Genomic DNA, 21,544 nt, shown 5'->3' with positions numbered 1-21,544 from the left:
CCTTGCCCGTGGAAACCGACTTATGAGTCGAACGAGCGACCGTCTGTTTGCCCGTCGAAGACGAGCGGCTCTGTACCGGTGGAGGCCCCGTGGGACAAGTGCGTTCAGCAGGAAGCCCTGTACCCACGTTAGGGCTCGGTTGTTGAAACCCCGGCTGTGTAACATTCATCCCGGCTGGGTGATGATACTGTAGCTGTTGCCCAGGGGCAACTGGGTTAAAGTAATTCCAACCTGGGGGCTGATAATACGTGCCCGGTTGGAAAAAGGGAGGATAGTTTCCATACGGCTGAAAAGTGCCGGCTTGTTGGAAACTTCCTTGGTAAGGGCCTTGATGTGGTCCATTAGGGGCAAACATCGAACCGTGGTACTGTGTAGAATATTGGTTGATGTTAGAATGGCCCATCTGATCCCTAGGTTGGGCAGTGTATGACTGGTTTGCCCCACCCGGCTGTGGTAAAAGTCCCTGGTTCATCTGAGTAGTGTACATATGACCAGGAACCCCGCCCACTGTAGCCTGGTTGAGATTAGGGAAACCTAATCGTGCTCCAGCTGGTATTATCCCGCCCTGTTGCGGGATTGGCCCCTGGACAATCTGATTAGTGTGCAGAAGTCCAGGACCCCCCGTACCGGCCGCAGCTTGCCCAGAGATACGTGGCGTGGTCTCGCTTGGCGCGAAACCGGGCAGATTAGAACCCGCGGTGGAAATCAATTGCGTTGTTTCACCGGGATTAACCGTCCCTTCGGTAACATTCAATGACGGACGGACATCACTTACCTGTTGTGGGTCGGACAAAGCCTCCGTTGTCTTAGGAGGTCGTCCACCCTGAACGGAACTAATTTCTGTGTTGGTGTCACCAGCCGAATGAGCACGGTGCATTCCAACCAAACCTCGCGAATCAGAAACTGACGGGTCAGCCTCGGGGATGTCCGGGGTGACGTCGTCAAGCGAGGGAGCGAAATTAGACCATTCATCCTGCGTCCAAGTCAAACAAATGTCACAAGGTTGACTCCTTGTGCATTCTCGACAACTGGAGCATAATTCATGTCCGTCCTGCAGCGAGAACTGCTGCTTACAATCACACGTTCGATAGGAAAAATCCATGACAAAAAACGAAACGAGTGATGACTCAAAGAACAATAAAGAATTTTCAAGGAACACTGAGAATAGGATCACTAGAAAATGTAGACTGTATAACTACTCGGCCGTGAAATAAACGCCGATGAACAATACAGTACAGAGCGTCTAAGCTGTGGAACACGTGGCGTAACACAATAGCCAAAAAGGCTGACACGTGAAAACGTTCAAGAACTCGTTGAGAGAACAAAAAAAGCGGAAAAAACGAATTGACAACAACGAAGAAGGTACCCAAAAAGGGAAATTGCCACTTAGCTGTCGATCCTGAGCGGAATAAGGCAGCCACGGCGACGAAAAACTTGCGGGAGCCGTACGGAGCTGTCATAGACAGTCGTGCAAGAATTATAACTGAGTAACTTAGGGAGTCCAGTGACTACGTCACAGGAAGTCTAGGCAGGAAGTTCAAGTTTTAATCTTGCATAAATGGAGCCCCAAGGGTTATTTCCCGATAGTAACTGGGTGAGTATTTCAAATAAGCAGAAATATGTGTTTTCCGACGAAAGACGGAACAATTATCCAGTCTCAAGTTTAGTAGCTACATATTCACAGATACCATATGCAAGATTCAGTGACAATGAACGCCTGAAACATGACAAAATTATGGGATTCTGGGACCAAACACTGCACGTCTGATCATTAGCGTGGCTTTTTTACATTTGCATGGATTCATGATAATCTGGCTTTTATATGGGAAGTTTCTGTTTAAGTTGCAAACCCAAACATTGGATAGCAAATCACAAGTCAAGCGTGACTGCAAAAAGATGTCGTCAACTTACACACAGTTCTTTGGAAGCCTCAGCAATTATGTTTTAATGCAGTGAACATAAAAAAAAATAAAGAATTTGCGACCATTCCACTCTCCTAGTCTGAAAACACAATTACTGTTTGAAACAATTTCCTGGATATTTAAGTTTCGTCTAATTTGTGACAGATTTGCACACTATGCAGCCATAAATAGCATGTAATGTATCGGTATGTCAGTTGGTTTATTGCACAGCACAAATATTCACCTGAAAAGTGAATCATACAATCATAATTCTGCCCCGTATCCCATTTTGTGCTAACCCACGATATTGTTCAAATGTACCTAGCAATTAAAATCAAGGTGGGAAACAATTTGAAATATCTTTGTTAAAGGGGCAGGTTTTATCAGCTTTATCTCTGAGCAAATTGACTAAGTGTGCACAAAGGAGAACAAAGGACTAAAATCACATAAACCGTAAATGTCATCAATCACTAATGCGAGCACTAGGGATTAAGGACTGCCCCTTTAAATTCAATTTTAATCCTTTTCCTGCCAAGTCGGTGAAAATCCGCTTGAAATTCGGTGTAGCCAGAATCTAAGCACTGGTGACCGTTATTCTACCAACCCGGTGGAAATCAGGCCCTTTTTGGGTACTCCCTTTCCTGCCAAGTCGACGGCACTACGTTTTGCTATCCCCTATGCGTTTAGGGGTCATCCGAGGAGAGGTTATCTGACAAGGAACGCCTTTTCCCCTCGAAATGGGTTCGCAGGGAGTCGATAGACAGGGAAAGGTGCAGAAACCTGTCTGCCAGTCCCCCACACCCGAGGGGGGCTGGTTTTTTTTTACCGCTTTTTAGCGGACTTGCAGGATAGCATGGTGACGTTTTCTGGCGGAGTTGGACGTACTTGGCTGCCTGGCACTATAGAGATTGCTGCCGAACTTGACCAACTCGGCAAAGCTAATCTAGAAGGCTACCTCTTGCAAACGACTTGGCAGATGGTGCTGATGGTGCGAGACGAAAGTCACTTATTCAGTTGTGCATGACTGAAAATGAGAACGTATTTTTGAAAGGACGGCTCGACTTGTTCCTCCGATGGAACGGATATGAACGACTCGGAAATACCATTACAAACTGGTGTCCGACGTACTAAGCTGGGCTTCAAGCCAGGCAACGTCCTTCACCACCTTGGCCGCGCCATTCAAGGGACGTGGCTTTGGATTTTTTATTTATTCCATCGTCCGAAGTATTGGCTCTGGTTTGCAGACAAACGTATCCTCTTGCCGACGCATTGGTAACTACGTACGCTGTTTGTGTATGGAGAATTCAAAAGGGGACATGAGGTCAATGATACGGGGATACTGCCTGCACTTAGCAGGGACTGCTTTTGTTATGCAAACAATCTAGTAGTACAATGGCCGCCAGGCATGTGGACACGTCGATGGCTAGAACAATGGAAGCATATTGCGTTGTACCCGTGCATCGCAAAAGTGAGACTGACGACTTGGGTGTGGTGACTGGTTGTCACTGGTTAGCTGCAGCCAAAGCCATGACGGTACAAACCCATACCTGACTGAGGACCACTCGATTAAGTCGGTAATGAACGGTAACACTCGTAAGCCAACTCCCAAATGAGCTGGCTAAACTACGTGGAGCTGTGCTTCAATGGCTCAGCCATGTCGTTAATCAACGGCAAAAACGTAGTTTTTGTGCTACACTGCCAAGTCGTTTAAGGTACGTATTCAATTGACCCTACCCTGGGGAAACAGGACAGGTTTGCAGGTGCTGCCGCACCCCTAGCACGACCCCCAGGGTCTCTGACTAACAGACGAGTGAGGTGATGTTTGTGCCTAGCGGACGTGCGCAATACTGAAGGAGTTTATTTCAGAGAAAATAAACATGATACGGCAATAAAATGACGCACTCCCAGGGGCAAACAAAGCCGGTGACCTCAATTTTTTCTGCAGTAACCCTTGAGCTCCTTCCCCTGTCTACGGGCATGTAGAAATTATTGAAGTCTAACACGTATAAGTACGGCTAAAACTACCCTGAAAATGGGCGATTTCTGCCAAAATGCTGGTAGGATAACGTGCAGGAGAGCCAATCTTTTGGAGGCACATATTATGGGGCGGTTTTCTACTGACTTGGCAGGATAACTGACAAGGGCGCTCGGCAGGAAAAGGGTTAAGTTTGTGGATCAGTAACTGGTTTTTGAAATTACATAAATCCCTTTAGAATTGACTTTGTGGATTGTCACTGAATATTGAATAAAAAAGTCGTGAAAAAAACAAAGTTCATGAGTTTGAAGTCTGCATGTGTACACAACTTCATTTTATTAATCTATCAATGATTACTGGCTTAGTTTAACAAATTTCACACTAAATTTGAAACCTGATGATTTAGAAGGAATGATTTATTTCTACTGAATAAAACAACAAAAATTCATAATTCTAATTTGAGGTACATCTGTTGCACCATACCATGATGTGGAATCAAGGTCAACATCAGTCACAAAAATTTGATTAGCTAAACCACCATTACTTCTGGTAGTCTGAAAATATCAATATCAATGAAAATTTAATTTCATTTGGTCAGTCTATATATCTGCTTGTATATCATCCTGATTAAAAGGGTAAAGTGTTATTAAATTTTGTACAACCACAGATGCCATAATTTTTATTTACCATATTCATGTTTTGATTTTTCAATTACAAGCCACATAACCAGAGAAATGACAACGTCAGAACCACAATAAGTTGGTCTTATGTAACACTGACTCCAACAAGAATTGCTTGCAACATATATATAGGCTATGTTCAAGAGAAAACAATCTGCCAAAACAATGATCATAATTTACAATTTACTTTCTATCAAAAAGACTCCTTTCTCATCAAATTTGGCTGTACAACTGGTCGGGGTAAAACATCAACAAATGAATGCTTTAATTATTTCTGATTACTGAAACTGATTTCTGAAAATAAATTCCATTTGTTGGTGGACAGATGGTAATAAGCACACCAGACGGATGGTATGATTACATCCTTGAAAAGATCTACTTTTGAAATCAGAACTGATCCCGTCACGTGAAATTGTCGTCAGTTTTTCACTAAGCTGCGTGAAAATTTTTTTCAAGAATACCTGTGACCTGTGATTTTATTACATTTCAGACTGAACACAAAACAGAAGCAAATATTTAACAAATTCAATCAATGAATCCATATCTCTTGATGTATCTTGAATATCTGAATAAAATTGATCTAGTCTACCTGTATATGGAGTACAGTATGAATCAAAACTGTCAAAACAAATATTGAAATTCATAAAATCATAATATTCATTATTCAAGATCACCTACTTAACACAAATTTTAATATTAGCATTGTTTTAGTATCAGATTGAAAGAGGCGACATGCTGAAGCTTTGATAAAAGGGAACATAGCTTTCAAGAGTTACAGTGTGTGCTGATGCTTGTAACTTTGACCTTACATCTGCAAAGAGTAAATACACACTGTACTAGTAGAAAAATTCCCTGTTTTTAAAAGCAATTTTTGAACACAGGAGCACATTTGATTTGCACCCCTTCCTAGGGACTCCTTCAAGAATAATGTATTGCATGTGATAAAGTGCCTAGCTTGTGAAAGTAGTGGAAAAAGATTCATTTTCATTTCTGTTTGCAGGTATTTTTTAAAAAAATAATATTGACTGATAAGCAACCTACCCACAGCAAATGTGAAGGTCACACACTATTTGAACATTATTGAATATTTTTAAATGTTTAGCCCATGTCATCTGATTAATCTGCACTTCCCCCTCCAACTATCCTGAAATCTTTCAATTACAACAAATTGGGATGTGAGTTCTGGTTTGATCACTTTTACTGAACTTAATACAGCTTTAACCTAATAATCAGTATTAGGCAGTCATTCATATCAGAGTCGGGTTTGTTACAAACAAGTTTCAAAGTATTTATATCTTGGCCACCACAACCTTATATTATTACGTTTAGTGGTGACTGACAACATACAGAAAAGTGGAGGTCAACAAGACGCTGTCTCACAAAAATAATTATTTGCCAGTCGCAAATATTCAGGCTTCCATCTGGGTTCTGTTTGCCCAAATGACTCATTACTGTGAGCCAAATGACTCAGCAGAACTTCAGTAACAATTGATACTTGGTTGAGTATGTCCAGATCTGTGAACATTAGCTACCACCTTTCAAAAAGTACATGCATGTCCATTAATAATCATTGCTGAGTGTCACCATGCACGTCTGTGCCAGTGCCGTAGCAAAGGGGCCAAAACAATGGCATAACGTCCTGTACTGAAAGGTGTTTTTACTATTCGTTGTACATTGTCAATACTAACATCTGGTATTCAATCCCTATGTTTGCTCACTTTACTTCTGATGATCAATTAAGCTGGTCAAAATCGGTATACCTTTTCAGTTTTTGCTGAATTCAGCTGTGGTTGATGTATAATCCTGCCCGGTAGGATATCAGCAGGATCATCAAAAGATTAAACACGACTTGTTCTTTTCCATAGATTTGAGGAAAATGTGTGCTTTCATACAAAAACACTATGTCATAATGTCTGTTGAGTATCAGGGCTCTCATGTTATGCTTTAATTTAATTTGTTTTTATTAATATTATATAATTTTTACCAATTTACTGACATATCCATCACTTTCAGATGTTCTTTGGACAGTGATTCTGAACAAAATAGTTTCCCTGACATCTGCTTTTAAAATATTTTTTGGTACATTGCCACTACTACCTGCCTGGTTTCTATACCAGTTCATTTCAATCGTAAAATAATGCGATATATACTGAGTACTGTTTCATTTAGGACTCTGCCATATGGCAACTGGACTGCCTCTCTATGCTGCTACTTTCACTCAATTTCTGGGGAAAGTAGTTTCAGAAAATCACTGAGGGCTATCTGAAACATATGACTATATGATACATATATATTATTTATATATTAGACTTGTTTACTTTTTTCCTGATGTTAATTATATCTACAGTACATGCAGTTATGATCACCTCAATTATCATAATGAAAGTAGTCTGGAACAGGAAACAATTCTTTGGAACAATTACAGTTGACATCTCTTGAAAGGGTGCTTTGTTAAAAGGAAGCGAAACTGAGGTACACAGTTGAAAATATCCGCAAGGTGCCTGGCCGTCATCGGGTAGTGACCAGTGCATGTATTGTACATCAGTATTGATCAGGATATCCTGATTGGCTGTTGTCCAATTGAGAAATCAGTGTCCTTGGCAGAGTTTGAAAAATGATCAAGTGTTGGTTGCCAAATCGCACAAATCTTACAATGGTAGAGCTTCAGTAAAATACAGATATATAATCATTCAATTACAGAGTCTGGTAAAGCCAATGGATTACATACCCATGTACAAATTTCCTATGTAGTAGAATAATGTATGTCATTGCCATTACCAGTGGCTCATTAGTAACTATCGCCAAACTACATGTACATGTGAGTCAGTGCTTTTTTAGGTTAGAATGCACCTCCGGGACAGATATTCAGAGTCTTTAAGTTTCACAATTCTTTTCTGACCTTCCACTTGTTGGGGCACACAGTTTTAGTTTTCCAAAAATCAAGTGTTTTATTTCTCTCGATACAGTTAACACAGGGATGGCGGCCATTTTGAATTTCAGACAGCGGTAAATGTTTAGGTTATTTGTCTTCCCTGTACCAAAATTTGCATGGTCACCTTTGATATTTGTTCTTGATATGGTGAGAAAATTGTTGAAATATTCACTGAGGAAAGTTTGAGCAAAAGTTTTCAGTTTTTAACTATTTGAGGTGCATACTACATATACCCTAATAAAGTATACAGCTGACTAAAAAACTGCAAAGTCATGATAAATGTTTCTGGAGTCATAATAACAATGTTGACACACTGACGAAATGAAACTACTTCAAACCAAATAAACTTGAGGGAAAGGATAAGGTTATACACAGTGTCAACAAACAACTACTGTGTACCAGTTGGTACCTGTACCGGTCCACTTGACAAACAGTCCTACAACGTACATCATGTGTTGCCATTTGATTTTATGAGGTTGTTTGTAAAATTGAATTTGATCAGAATGTCTCACTAAGTAATAGGTATTTAAAGGCATACTGTCACCTGTTCCAATTTTGCCACAGTAACCATGGAAAAAAGAAAATCTAACCAATCACAGATTTTAAGCGGGTGGCCGCTTTTTTAAAAACAGCGCCCTCACATGGGCATTTTGGATACCTAGGAACGCCCCTTGATTATTGCTGACAAATTTCAAAGCAACAAAGTGCATGATTTCTCAGGAGATTTTGTTATGGAAGGATATCAGAGATTTGCATGGACACCTGTGCTGTAGAGACAAGTCCATGTATTAATTATGAACATGCTGATTCCATAAACTCTCATAGACTAGAAGCTATAGACTGTCGACAGTTCCTTGTGCTTTTTCTGTCTCTTGTTGGTGTAGTCTCTTGCACATACGACAGTGGGGGGAATCGCAAACATCGCGCCGAATGCGCGAGCTGGGCATTCCAAAAGCATACGTTGACATGTAGGGACTTGTCTGTACGAGGACTTGGGTTGCTATTAATTATTCATGAGATATGACGTCAAGAACAGGGCGATGGCAAAGGAAGAAATTTGCTGTTGCTAAGTTGGATTGGTACTCTTTCCAGCCGGCCATGCCGTGACCTGTGACTCACTTCACCTGTCAATCATTTCCTCTGCGTTAGGTTACAACAGGGTTTTCCCTGCGGCTCGCACCTTCGACGCTTTGCATGCAATTCACTTGTGATTTCCCCACCGTCATATGTGCGAGAGACTACACCAATAAGAGACAGAAAAGGCACAAGGGACTGTCGAAAATTCACAGAAGCTACAGACAAAATGTAGTGAAAGTAATGAGCTGTCTCCAGGGGTCAATGACACCTTTCACTGGAAAATTTATACCTCTTTTTCTCAGAATTTATGATGCCATACAGAGTTTGGATTTTCATACCTAGTAATATACATGTACCTACATGAGAAAATTAATGACTAAACTTGGCAAGGTGAATGACACATACATGTACAGCTCCAGAAACATTTTCAAGCCAAGTTCCTGCATCTCGGTAGGACATTTTTAACCATTTTTCCTGTACACATCTTGCAAATGAGTAATATCTGTGTGCCTGAAGCTATTATTTTTTTTCCATAATAATGCCACATGCATGAATGTGTGTAATAAATTTTATTACCGGTAGCACCAAACTAACATTAGGTTCATCCGTGCACATCATTGATAATTTGTCAAAGGAAAAATAAATTTATAAATCAACGTATAGCAAAAGGTATGCTTAGAACAGCAGCATGGTATAATTTACAATGTTTCCTGTTTGGATTCGAAGACAAATGAAAGTCAATGAACTTCTTCAGATATAATGGTATAAACTGACAGCAGGCACGGTACAAACTGACAGCAGACACCATATACATGCAGAAACGACAGCAGACACGGTTTAGAAAACAACGACATGTTGTAAATTTCTTAATAATTGGAATATACACTCAAGTCAATGAAAAAAGATTTTATAGAGAAAGAAGAATATTTTCTTAAAACCAGTGTAAAATGGAAACTGAGAGGAATCTGACAGGAATTTGTGCGGCAAAGATAAAACTATTTGGTGTCAGTACGGCAAGGACTACTTTCATTTATTTGCCCTTCAGTTCATGTACAGAGCAATACTCAACACTTTCTTTGTGCATTGTAGACATGTACACTTTTGACGTAACTCAAACACTATACATACATGCACTTTATCCAGAAAAATAATTTCATTATTCTGACAAACATCCTGAGAGCTTTATCAGCAATGACAACTGTTGTCACTGTTAAATATCTGTCCAGACATTTTGGTCTTGTGACAATGACTATGTTGGTCAGAGGTTATTATATACAGTATGCAGATATCTGAAGTATGAAATGACTTTGCAAAAATAGCACACGTCCATATTGTAACATCGCAAATGAGATTAATATGTGTACATTTAAGTGTTATATTTGAATACTCTGAAATGTGAGGGTAATTTTTTTCGATACGAGAGTGGACAGTATGTTAATTGAAATTATTTTAGTAATTTATGAAATTTATAATCTCAAATAATCTGTTTTCTGTTGTTGCTGTATTATGCCAGATAACATTTTCCCTGATAAGAGATGAACTTGTTTAATAAAGACAAAAAGCTTTAAATATTGCCATTCAACCAATCTGAATTCTCAAACTATAATAGTATCTTGTCCATTTTACAAATGATTTAGTGGAGTCCGGCTTTTGTGTCTATTTCTTTTTACAGATATATCTGGCACAACTAGTACCAGGAAATCCTAGCCACAGTTGACAGAGGCTATGATGATATTGAATTACTACAAATGGATTTACATGACTATAGTACTGGGGTGAACCAATCCGGTAGTTCAGGGGTCTAGAAGCACCAGATATACCCTAAGACAGAACAACCATACTCCATGCTGGTTCTTCTGAATTTTCTCCAATCTGAATAGGTTTCTGAGAGTTTTGGTGGGCCATAACAGTACGTTTAGTGACTCAGAGGCTATACAATCTGTGCAAGACCTGTTTTTGAGCTTCTGTCTACATTGCAAGTCAAATAAGGAAGGATGCCGATGACGTTATTTGCAAAACCTGACAGACTGACAGACTTACAATCTAAACGCCAGATTAGCTTCCTGCAAACAAACACAGTTGACAAAATGCAAGAAATCTAAAATTGCAGCATTTTTCACAATCCATATAACATGTGTAAAACTAAGGAAACTAATACTCAAGCTCTATCAATGTCATCGTGTCTTGAACTTGTTCAAACAGAAAGTGATATCGTGACTCTTGATGCGACTTAATTTTCATGCCTGTTATGCATTTTTTTCAGAATAAATTATTATTCTACTTTCTATCCGAGTTGAGTAAGTTGAAGTACAGTTGTGCAATGCTCCACTGTCAGATGGTGTCATGTGAGCATTCATTTGTACAAGCCAGCCATATGAGCCAATTCAAATAAATTCTTGATTGAAGATTTGTAACTTCTCTTGGTTCACCAGATACAGTACAAGAATCTTATCAGTTCATTCAGATTACACCTTTAACATGACTTGCACTATGTACATTGCCGGTCAAACGTGATATCTCGTGGTAGGATGAATATTATCAGCTTTTTATCGTACACACAGAGATAACCTACTGGCGTTGGGGCAAATATTAAGCTGCTGTCATTACAATTGACAAACAAATTTGAGTTGCCTCACTCGTGAATGTACTTTACCGGCCATAAAGGTCAGTGGTCGAATATAGACTCTAAATCTTGTAGTCATTGGGCATTTCTTTTGTATTCTATTTATAGCCTGGTGAATTTAAACAACATCACGTTACGACCTGATTATTGCAGTTTTCCAGGTCAAACTGAAGTCTTTCCTGTACCTGTGTCATTTTTAGCAGCAAACTGACAAGTTCATTATTAAAGATGGATGAGAAAATTCTGAGATTCATCGGGGCTGTTTTTAGCAAGACTACATCACATATGTACATAACTGAGCACATTCACAGATCTAGCACGTGGCTTTCTCACAAAACAGTGTCATTGGACATGTTAATACTACATGTACTGATCATGAAAAGGTGTATTAATAGCTAACCTCATCCTGGGCCTGTGTCACTCCTCCTCTAACGTTAATAGTACTTGGAGACAAGCTTTGGAAGATTGTTATAAAGACGGTTCATGAGATGTGTAAATTCTGACTACCAGCAGAAGTGACCAGTCTCACACCTATGAGCTTGACATAATACTACACTTTCCCTTTCAAAAACGCTAGCAGAGGAACTGAAAGGATATCCCAGCTTTATGTCTTATACTCATTCATTTTTCAAAATTTGGCCAAATCAAAAAATATGTGTGTTTCTCATAACCAAACCTACCCCAGAAAAACCTGTTGAACCCTGATATTTTTTTCGCATTTTCAAAAAATGTTGAGTTAATTCTCTAAATTTTACCATATTCTATGGGTCTCAGTGAACAAAAAGAATAAAAAAATTTCATCTGACCTACCGGTACATACCCTAACTTTTGGAAGCATGTTACCAGAAACACACATTGTTTTTATTTGGCGTTAGTTGACCACAAATACAATATCATGACCAGACCTACAGGGACAATTCCTCCAGTCAGTTTTCTACCACTAAAACACTGTATATAGCGGATCAAACGTTCTACTATTTTTTTGACAAAGCCACTCAAGATATTGAAATATTTTGATCAGATTAGTTTGGAGATAGAGATTACATTAGGTACCATTTCAAGGCACAAAATGAATATTTTATCAAATAAGAAACAGACATATGAAGAAAATATGTAAATGGCACGTTGAACATTATGATCAGATACTTTCAATTTTATTAATGTGGCAACATAGGGACATAATTCTTAGAATAGCTATTTTTAGACTGCAGATTCATTTAGCAGTGAAGTTTGCAAAGATGTATGGGTATTCATGATTCATATTGCTGTCAAATTTTGATATGTTTCCTTGAAATTTTTAACAATTGACTGAAAGAAAGTTTAGATAATTTTGATCTGTTCACCCTTGAATGGCTCAATGACGCTACTGATGAAGAGCTAATCAAGGCAAAGAAACGGTCAGACAGAACTTCAGTGGTCACTCCGTGGATACAAAATCACCACTAGAGTCTAGAGAGCGGTCAACAAGTCAGTCAGCGGTAGACTACTTGCATGAATTAGTGCACATGACACTACCTGATGTGTTTTAGAGCACAGACCCCTGAACTTGCTCTGTGATTGTTTCCTGCTAGTTACGCTAATTTTCCAATAGAGGACTTACATCCGCCACCAAATACCCTAGCTTTTCGGTTCTAGATTGTCAGAAAGTGGACTGACAATCAAATATCCTTTCAGGAAAATTCAAAATAGTTCTTGTGAACGATGATCCTTGGATGAACAAGGATTAATATACCATATGAATTCAAAAAAGTTTCAAAAATAGTATTCTTCTATGAGGAGCCATGACAAACACATGAAGTTATCAGATGATTATTTTTGTTGCAACAATTACTTACCATTTGCTAGTGGGTTCTGTCCAGGCCTTTTACTTAGCTCTTTTTTAATTTTCTCGTAGGATGCAAAGTATAGGGCATGTGAGGGGCCGGCACCAAGTGCCACCACATTAACCCCTCGTATAGTCCTAAATATGCCCTCATGTTTTATAATGGTTGCAAATGCATGTACCATGCTCCTGTAGTTTGCTTTGGCATGGGGTCTCAGATTCTGCATTCTCGTCTGCAAAGAAAATGAAGACAGAGACAAATATTAGGATTAAATTTTTAATAATTATGTTGTTAACTCCACGGTAAGTCCATACTTGAATTCAATAAGTTTCAAAATAGTATTCTTACTGCCCTATCTTCCAAATATATGACGTCACCAAAGAGGTTAACTCTTTTCCTGCCAAGTCCATATTCCACCACCAGGTCAAGATGGTTAAAATTAATGAAACACAACGTATTCCATATGATATATTTTAACATAATACTGTAAATTTGAAGGCTGTTGAAAACATAATGCTGTAAAGTTGATTTTTTTTGGACAAAAGATGCTATAACATACCAAGCCAAGTGGGTGAAAATACGTCATGTTTTGGCTCAATACTGCTTTTTACTGACTTAGCTGATGGGGAAGTGATACAGTTATTACTGTCTGGCAGGACCAAAGGGTTAAGTCAGCTGTTTTGTCCTTATTGTATTATATGTGTTTTTCAAATACTTGGGAGTGAGGTTGGGGTGTTTGATAACTTTGTGTTGTCCTAACTTCATTCAATGAACTGTTGTATGGCTAGGAAAATTCTCACCATTTACCATTCAAGGCTTAGCCTTTCAATATATGCCTGTTAGGTGGTGGTAAATATCTTAAATTTACAAATTAAGTATCCATAACAAATAAAAGAGAGCTTGTTCCATAAAACCCCCTTTAATACCACAAAATACCAACATGGTGTTTCATCCTGACCATGAGAGCAACCACCAGTGCAAAATCGTTGTTTTGAAAATTTGCATGATAAAGACTTCCAGTTTGAACAATAACAGGCATATTATCATTGCTGTGGAGAGGACCATAACTGCTGTTGTCATGCTTATTTTGGATAGCATACTGCATAGCCAACAACTGCATTTGACCAAGTTCCAACTTGCAAATTGCCTTGTCTGCTATTAATCTTTTATTGTTGCTTTGAAAATGCTGAGTATGCATAAATCATGCACACGGTATGTTGGAACAATGCAGAAATGGTGTAAACCATTTCTGTACTACCCTCACCAAGTGTACCCTGGTACCCTATATGGGTGTTGCAATTAAAAGGTGACAACGACCTATTAATTTTTGCTGTCACTGTAAAAAGCACCAACCATTACTCAGTGGCTGATAAAACAAAGAATATACATAAAGAAATGGAGTCCCAACAGCCTCATGGATCACCAATTCAAAAAAAATTGAAATACAAATTTCACACTCAATGTACAGAGATTTGTTCTGATGAAAAAATTAGCTATGAAATATCTACAATCTTTGCCACTACTTTATAACGACAGGTATCACTTTGTTGCTTGTAGACACCAAGGTTTCTAGTACACAGTAAGTTTGGTTGATGCAGTGCACCTACCGTAAAAAAAATTCTCCATTATTTTAAAAAAAAAGATCATCAACCTAAGTTATGGTAATTACTGGTAATTACATGTAGTTGTTAATCATACTTTTAAATTTCTAAAGGTTAAAACAAAGGTTGAGAAAGCCATCACACATTTATTCAGCATAAACATACTTCAACTATTGTACAAGGTAGTTCCTTTAAAGTGAAACAGGACATCCTGTTTCAACGATAAAGTTATTTGTTTGCTTTTTTCAAGTGTTATTGTGTTGTTGCCCCGTTATAAAGTACTTAGAATCCCACAACACTCAGAACAAGACTTCCGTTTTTCAACTGTAGATACTTTCAATAGAACAGCGTTATGTCCAGTTTGATATTTTGATATTTATATCACAATGATTTCACAGTTCGTGGAAAGGATATTTCGAAGGCTTTCTTGTTAACTATCTACGTGTTCTTTCAAGGAAAGTCGATTGTTGTAATAAATTTAAATATCCCTTGTAGCGAATTAGTATTGCACTTCAAGGTATTCAATCATTCATGTTTTGAATGAAGTGGAATTCATAATGCTAATATTTACAATTATATTACAGCTTTGTCAATTGATGCCACTCAATTTTGCAATGTCATTCCCCCAGATTATTACTGATAATGTATCCAATTATACAGCATTGTGGCCCCAGATGTTTTCTGCATCTACAAATTCACTGGCATTGCCAAAACTATATGTACAGCAATAATGTACCCCTAACCGGCCCATAATGGACAAACCAAACTTTCCATGAAATAATGCATCATGAGGGGAAGCTGAGTATATTGTATTGTGGAAAGTTTGCTTGAGTCCGTTATGACTGGCAGGGGTACATTATTGCTTAAATATCACTTCATGAAACATTCCCTGTTCTTTCGCATCATATCTCCTTCATGGTTTCCTGACAACATCAACATTTTGTGAACATTCATATTATTTTTCAAAATCAAGTTTACAGTTTCCAAACAATATCAACATTCTCTACCTATTTCTACATATTTTCAGCTTGATCCAAGACTTAACAGAGCTTTGCTTGAACCTTAGAGACTTTGAATGGAGGGGAAAATACCCTAAGGCATTTAATAGATTCCCTACATTGTACAACTACAGTCATCATGCACTATTGTGACGTGCACAGAAAAGATTTGTGAGGTCTAAGCAGGAAATGACCATTGTCATGATTATGACAAGTTATGTCATGTGACAAAGTCACGTTCCCAGAACTTTCAAAAGGTATGGCCCATCTTTCCATATGAAGCAATAATACAAGCGTGTCAGTAGATGAACGTTCCACTGGTTTGTCCTGTAGGATTCATCACTTGTAACAGAACTGTTCCATTTTAGCCACCATAGATCCAGAGATTTTAAATCTCTAACATTCATAAGCATTATACCTCGCATAAGCACTTCTTGAAATCAATGACTGGATACAAACTCCACGATACTAGCTAACCTATGACCTGTAATCTGGCGTCAGAGGTGACTCATGGTGGAGATTTGTATTTTTCAGATTGAAGTCTCAGATAAACTCAAACTTTTGTCATTTTACTTTAGACAGGCATGAACAAAGAGACGGGGGGGGGGGGGGGGCAAACATGTAATTCTGATGATGGGTCAGCAAGAGCTACACATGCGTGTGAGTGTGATGTATTACGAATAAAAATACATAAGTAGAATCTATCACAGCTATGGTGATCCAACTTAACGAGAATGATTCTCAAAGAAGATTATTTTCCTCCAGCCATTATGATAGATTGAGGAGGCTAAGTGTTTTCGTGACGTAGAAAGAACCAATGCTATTTGTAGAAGGAATTTGGCACAGTACTGAGCCAGAACCCAAAACCTGAGGTCACAATAGCACTTACTTGCTATAAAATCAGGTTTTTAGGTTATGGCTCAGAAGTGCACTAGGAGTCGTGACCTACATCCTAAGCCTAGGTCATGATAGCACTTACTTACAAAATTAAATCAGGTTTATTTTGCTGGCAGAATTTCTGCCTCTGCAAAGTCAGCTGCAACCTAGGTCAAAGGTTACGGTCAAGGGCACTGCACTTTACTTGGTACCAGACTTGGTACCCACTTATGTTTGGCAGTACTACGGGTTAACCCACATCGTTAGACACAACAAAGGTTCGCAAAATCACCTTCGGTAGTTGCACTTGAACAAGTTGTTGGTCCTTCGAGTTATAGTGACCTACTCAACTTGCTCTTGAACATGAATGATCGACTTGTCCTGCATGGGTTAGGCCCTTAGGGTGCATCAGCGGCCATTTTGTGTGGCCATCAACATTACCGTACGCTGTCGTAACAAGGTGCGTATATACCGTGCTATACGTACACCTTGAATCATGCGAGTCTATATGATAGTGTGCCTCAATTTCAATCAAAGAATGCTATGAAGCCATACATACAGAATTCCCGCTTGACCTTCCAGCTACTCCCAGCAGCTACTTGTGCCACATTTCGACAAATACCCTCTAAAATCAATGCCAACTGCGTAGATCCTCCCAGGTAGGAGAAGACTGCGGGACGGTCACGAACAACGTCGGCATACTGGTTTTCTATGACGGGTACACTATTACAGTTTTCCCGCACCCTGCTGTTAATTTTGGTTTGTTAATTCATTGCGAAATAACGGTAATTATTTGATCGGACTGCTAATTCTGTTAATGTGGCACTTACTTTCACACAGTCTACCGGATACATCACGCAGTGCTCCATAATACCAGCCATAGCACCGGCCATCATGTGCGTAGAGGCCTTGGTAGACGGTGGCAAGCTTTCGTACATATCTTCTTCTTCCAGCATCATTGTTGGTAAATCAAGGTAAATATTGTGATTAGAGTGTCCTAAATTTCATATCAAAGTAAAGATTCCGGCGATCAATCTCGGTGTCCCCTGCAAGCGGTTGCGAAACCGGATGACACACTATGCCTTCGTAGTACCCATAGCCATGCTTACTGTGAATGTGTTACTTATATTCGTGGCCTCTAAACGGTGACACGACCAATAACAGGACGTGCCGATGGTCATGTGACCACCTATACGTAATACTCCACGCGTACCACGGGAACATCAGCAGGTCGGTTCATTACAATGCATTATCTGCTGTGACACGACCGACGATACCCTCGGCCGCGGCGGCCGACGCATGCTTGCTGTTCTGACCGTCGCGGTGCATGTCAGGCCCTCTGGCACGGCATCTTCCCCTACTTGTTTTCTTTTTGTAAAGGTACATTACATTTCTATTGCATACGTCCTTTTTAATAAGGGTGAACTTTCGTTCCATACGCAGCGATTTACTTTTATATATTTCGTCATCGTCGTTTCTTTTGGGCAAATTTATTTTGTGTTTGAGACTATATTTCAACAGCATTTATTTTTTTAGCGCATCGAAAATATTTTTGATGTGTATTTGCGTTTTACATATTAACGATACACAACTACACACACTAAGTTTCCGTGGGTGTTTAATATATTGAGATGCTGTCGCCAATCATCCAGTATGACTCAGATTAGAAACAGTCCATCTACCGTGCGTGACGGAGTGACTGTGGTTTGGAATCCGTTAGAATTTTAAAACTTTGATGGGAAGTATCATCACAAACAGCAAAAGTTGGCCTATTTGGTAAATATCAGTAAACAACGTAAATCGTAGCGTTTGACTGTGACTTTAAATTTACTTTAGCTGCGTTCACAAATAACGATTACGGGGGCTGGAGGAATCTCGATTGAAATCTTATTTTTTTTTCAGATCCCCCCTAAATACCCTAAAAAATTTTCAAATGCCCCCCTCTGTATGGTCAAATTTTTTCAAGTCCCCCCCCAACTATCACAGGCCCGCATATTTGTAAAGGATGTGAGCGCAGAAAAAATAAACATGTATTGCGCCGTTCTGCTCACAGGTGTTCAACACTACCTGTATTAGCACTTTGTATAGTCATATTCCCAAGGCAAGTTCTTTAAATGCATCAGTTAATTTTTTAGATTTATTGGTCTAAAAGCCAACTTGAATTAATCCAACTCTGGCCAGGTCAATTGCTCCTGTTGAAGAGCACACAAAATGCAATCATGAGAGAGTAGGAAAATTGTGAATTCTGGCTAATTGCCGTATTGCACAGTGACCTACCAAAAAATTGTTTCAAAACTACAAGACCTATATGAATTAGATGCTACTCAAAATTGACAATACCGGAAGGTTAAAATATTCCATCAAATAAATGTTTTAATCTCTGAAATTTTGGGTGTGATAATTGCAAATTTGGTTAAAAAATAATAATTCCATTTGGTCACATATTTTTTCTTTTAGTCTTTACTATTCAAAGTTTTACTTCTGTATCATTTTATAATAAGAGTGTGAAAATTTAGAAAATCAAGCATGGTGACCCCATCTTTTTTCTTTAATATTTGATTATTCTCATATGCAAGAATTCAAACATTTCTATGTTTTCTTCCATGTGTTGCTCTCTGGCCTGATCTTGTGTACAAGTGAGTTTCACTGTCATGAGTGTCATTTGACCAAAACTCTTCTTCAACTACCATGTACATCAGAGTCAGAGCTGTCTCTGTCACTGTTCAGGTATGTAGTGACAGTGACACTGCAGTAGCATGGTAGTATCTGATAGTGACACTACCCGTAGGCAGTAGCTGTATTAACTTTGATAATTTTGGCAATATTTTTGTTCAGTTTTACAACTGCGTTCTTGTTCTACTCCCTACAGCATGTTGAATTGTCCAGTATTCAGCTTGCTATCACAGCCTATGTATGTGTACCATGCATTTGTATCACTGACAACTGACTGTCAGTCTGGACTCCAATTAAATTATCACCAAATACATATTTATATATACAGGCTTTGTCGACAAACTAAATATTGTGTGTTTGAGCATGCTGTAGGGAGATAGCAAGAAACTGTAGTTGTTATATTGCATAGAAATATTGCAGAAATCATTAACAGTTGCAGCTTCTGCCCTGTTACGAGGCTCAAGTTTGTTTTTACGACAAATAACACGTTAAGATTTTTTCGAGATAAAAGTCATGAAATGTGACAAATGGTTCTAGAGTTTGTTAAATTATTACTAACATTACAACATTTTGATGACATAAAAAATGGTATTCATTTTTCATTGAATTACCTACAAAAACTTGGAATTGGAAAATGTAAAACTCAAAAGGGACCCAAAAATTTTCAAGTCCCCCCCCTACAGGTAGAGCAAAATTTTCAAGTCCCCCCCCCTCCACTACCCCAAAAATTTTCGAATCCCCCCCCTGAATTCCTCCAGCCCCCCCCTAACCGTTTTTTGTGAATGCAGCCTTAATATTCCAATCCCTGTTACAGAGTAGTATGAGCCTGAACAAAATACTATGAAGCGCGGATGTGCAAATACAAGACTCGAGCTCTACCACATGCGGAGCTCAGCTTTGACGGTGTTCCGATCTCCGCTGTACCATTTTGTGTCAAAACTAGGGGTCGACCCTGAACAATAGAGGGCCTACTACCAGACAGAAAAATTTATAGGAATATGTGTATGGTTTTTAAATGATGAAATAATCTTGCGCCACAATTTATGAAAAGTCTTTGTACTAAAATTGAACATGGAAGAGTTACTAGATCTAAGGTGCAAAATTGTCAGAGGTTCCTAGCTTGGACTGTCATGTTTCATTGCATTCTGTTCTGCCTTGTATCAGTATGTATGTTCAATTTTTTGCCCTTGGGAAGATGGGACCACCCCAACAAACTTGAATAATTGTTTCATGTCAGTATTCCACAACCTCTATGCATTCGCAGTCTTTCAAATCCTTGGTCGGTTGTGCCATATGCTTTTAGCCTGCTACCTAGAACAAATTTAATCACTGACAGTTTGAGTGGAGACCTCATTGACTTCTTGTCTCCATCAGTAATTTTGCTGTAGTAAAGGATGCTTCTATTTTCTTTCCAACTTTCCAGCATTCTTAAATAGTCCCATGTAGGCCTAAACTGTGTGCTGCTTTACATTTTTTTCCTTATTTAGATTTGTCACGTAATATGAAGAAAGCATCTTAACAAAAAAGAACAGCATATATTGGCATTTCATATTGGCATATTGGCATGCGCACGAAAAACAAGAGATTCCTCTGTGAGTGGACGTGAAAATAAAAATATGCCAGTATTCACACGGTTAAAAAAAACCAATTCCAGGATGAAGCAGGAGAGAAAAAATAACACTCAAGTGTCTATCATCTAAGATCCCCCACCGAAGAATACCATGGCCCAGCCCTCTTAAGGCCCTGCATACCTGTAACAAGATACCTGTGAAGATTTCTTTCAACGAGGTTGTTGCTTCTAGCTTCTATAGCTCTGCGTGGCATGGTGTAGCTGCAATAATTTTAGCCTACGAGCCGTGCTGTCTATGCTGATTTGACAGAAAGCAATGGTTAGGTGATGAAATGAGGAATTTTTATGAAAATAAACAAATATCTTGAAAAAATAAAAAAAAAAGTTTATATATTGGTGGTCATTTTGAATATTTAATGAGGTCACATGACCATAATTTGCATATTTTTGGGACAAGTATTTTAGGGTGATTCCAAAAATATTTGAGTATGGGGACAGTCTTTGATAATTTCAGAAGTCAGACGTCATGCTTCAAGGTACTTCCAAATATCAACTCCACCTGGGCCCTGCCTAATGGTGCAAAGGTTTTAAAATATAGACCCTACATAGGTCTTTGTTACGTTACAGCGACCATGAAGACCTGCACAACCTCACACATACGTGGTAAAGTCACGGTCCCTCCGCAGGGTCCGTGGTGAAGTTTACTGACTAAAAATACGTTAGCGGGGAGCAAAAGAGCAGAGGGGCTCGTCCGGGATTTGAACCCGGGACCTCCTGCACCCAAAGCAGGAATCATGCCCCTAGACCAACGAGCC

The 21,544-nt window shown here is 39.0% G+C and overlaps 1 protein-coding gene and 1 non-coding gene across 2 annotated transcripts in view; both read right to left on the bottom strand.

The window, feature by feature from the left end:
• Positions 1-17,626, bottom strand: part of LOC139120405 (mitoferrin-2-like) — a 32,952-nt gene extending 15,326 nt beyond the window's left edge. The window contains exons 1-2 of the mRNA XM_070684801.1: positions 17,317-17,626; positions 13,024-13,243 (exon numbers count right to left, since the gene is read on the bottom strand). Of these exons, the coding sequence (XP_070540902.1) occupies positions 13,024-13,243; positions 17,317-17,445 (349 nt within the window). The 5' untranslated portion in view covers positions 17,446-17,626. The remainder of the gene's footprint in view (positions 1-13,023; positions 13,244-17,316) is intronic.
• Positions 17,627-21,472: 3,846 nt separating this feature from the next.
• Positions 21,473-21,544, bottom strand: Trnap-ugg (transfer RNA proline (anticodon UGG)). Its single transcript has one exon. It is a non-coding gene; the product is annotated as a tRNA-Pro (tRNA).

This window comes from Ptychodera flava, chromosome 20 (assembly GCF_041260155.1).
Source record: "Ptychodera flava strain L36383 chromosome 20, AS_Pfla_20210202, whole genome shotgun sequence".
Lineage (NCBI taxonomy): Eukaryota > Metazoa > Hemichordata > Enteropneusta > Ptychoderidae > Ptychodera > Ptychodera flava.
The sequence above is the reverse complement of the archived record's forward strand: the minus strand, read 5'-3'. Positions and strand labels throughout refer to the sequence as shown.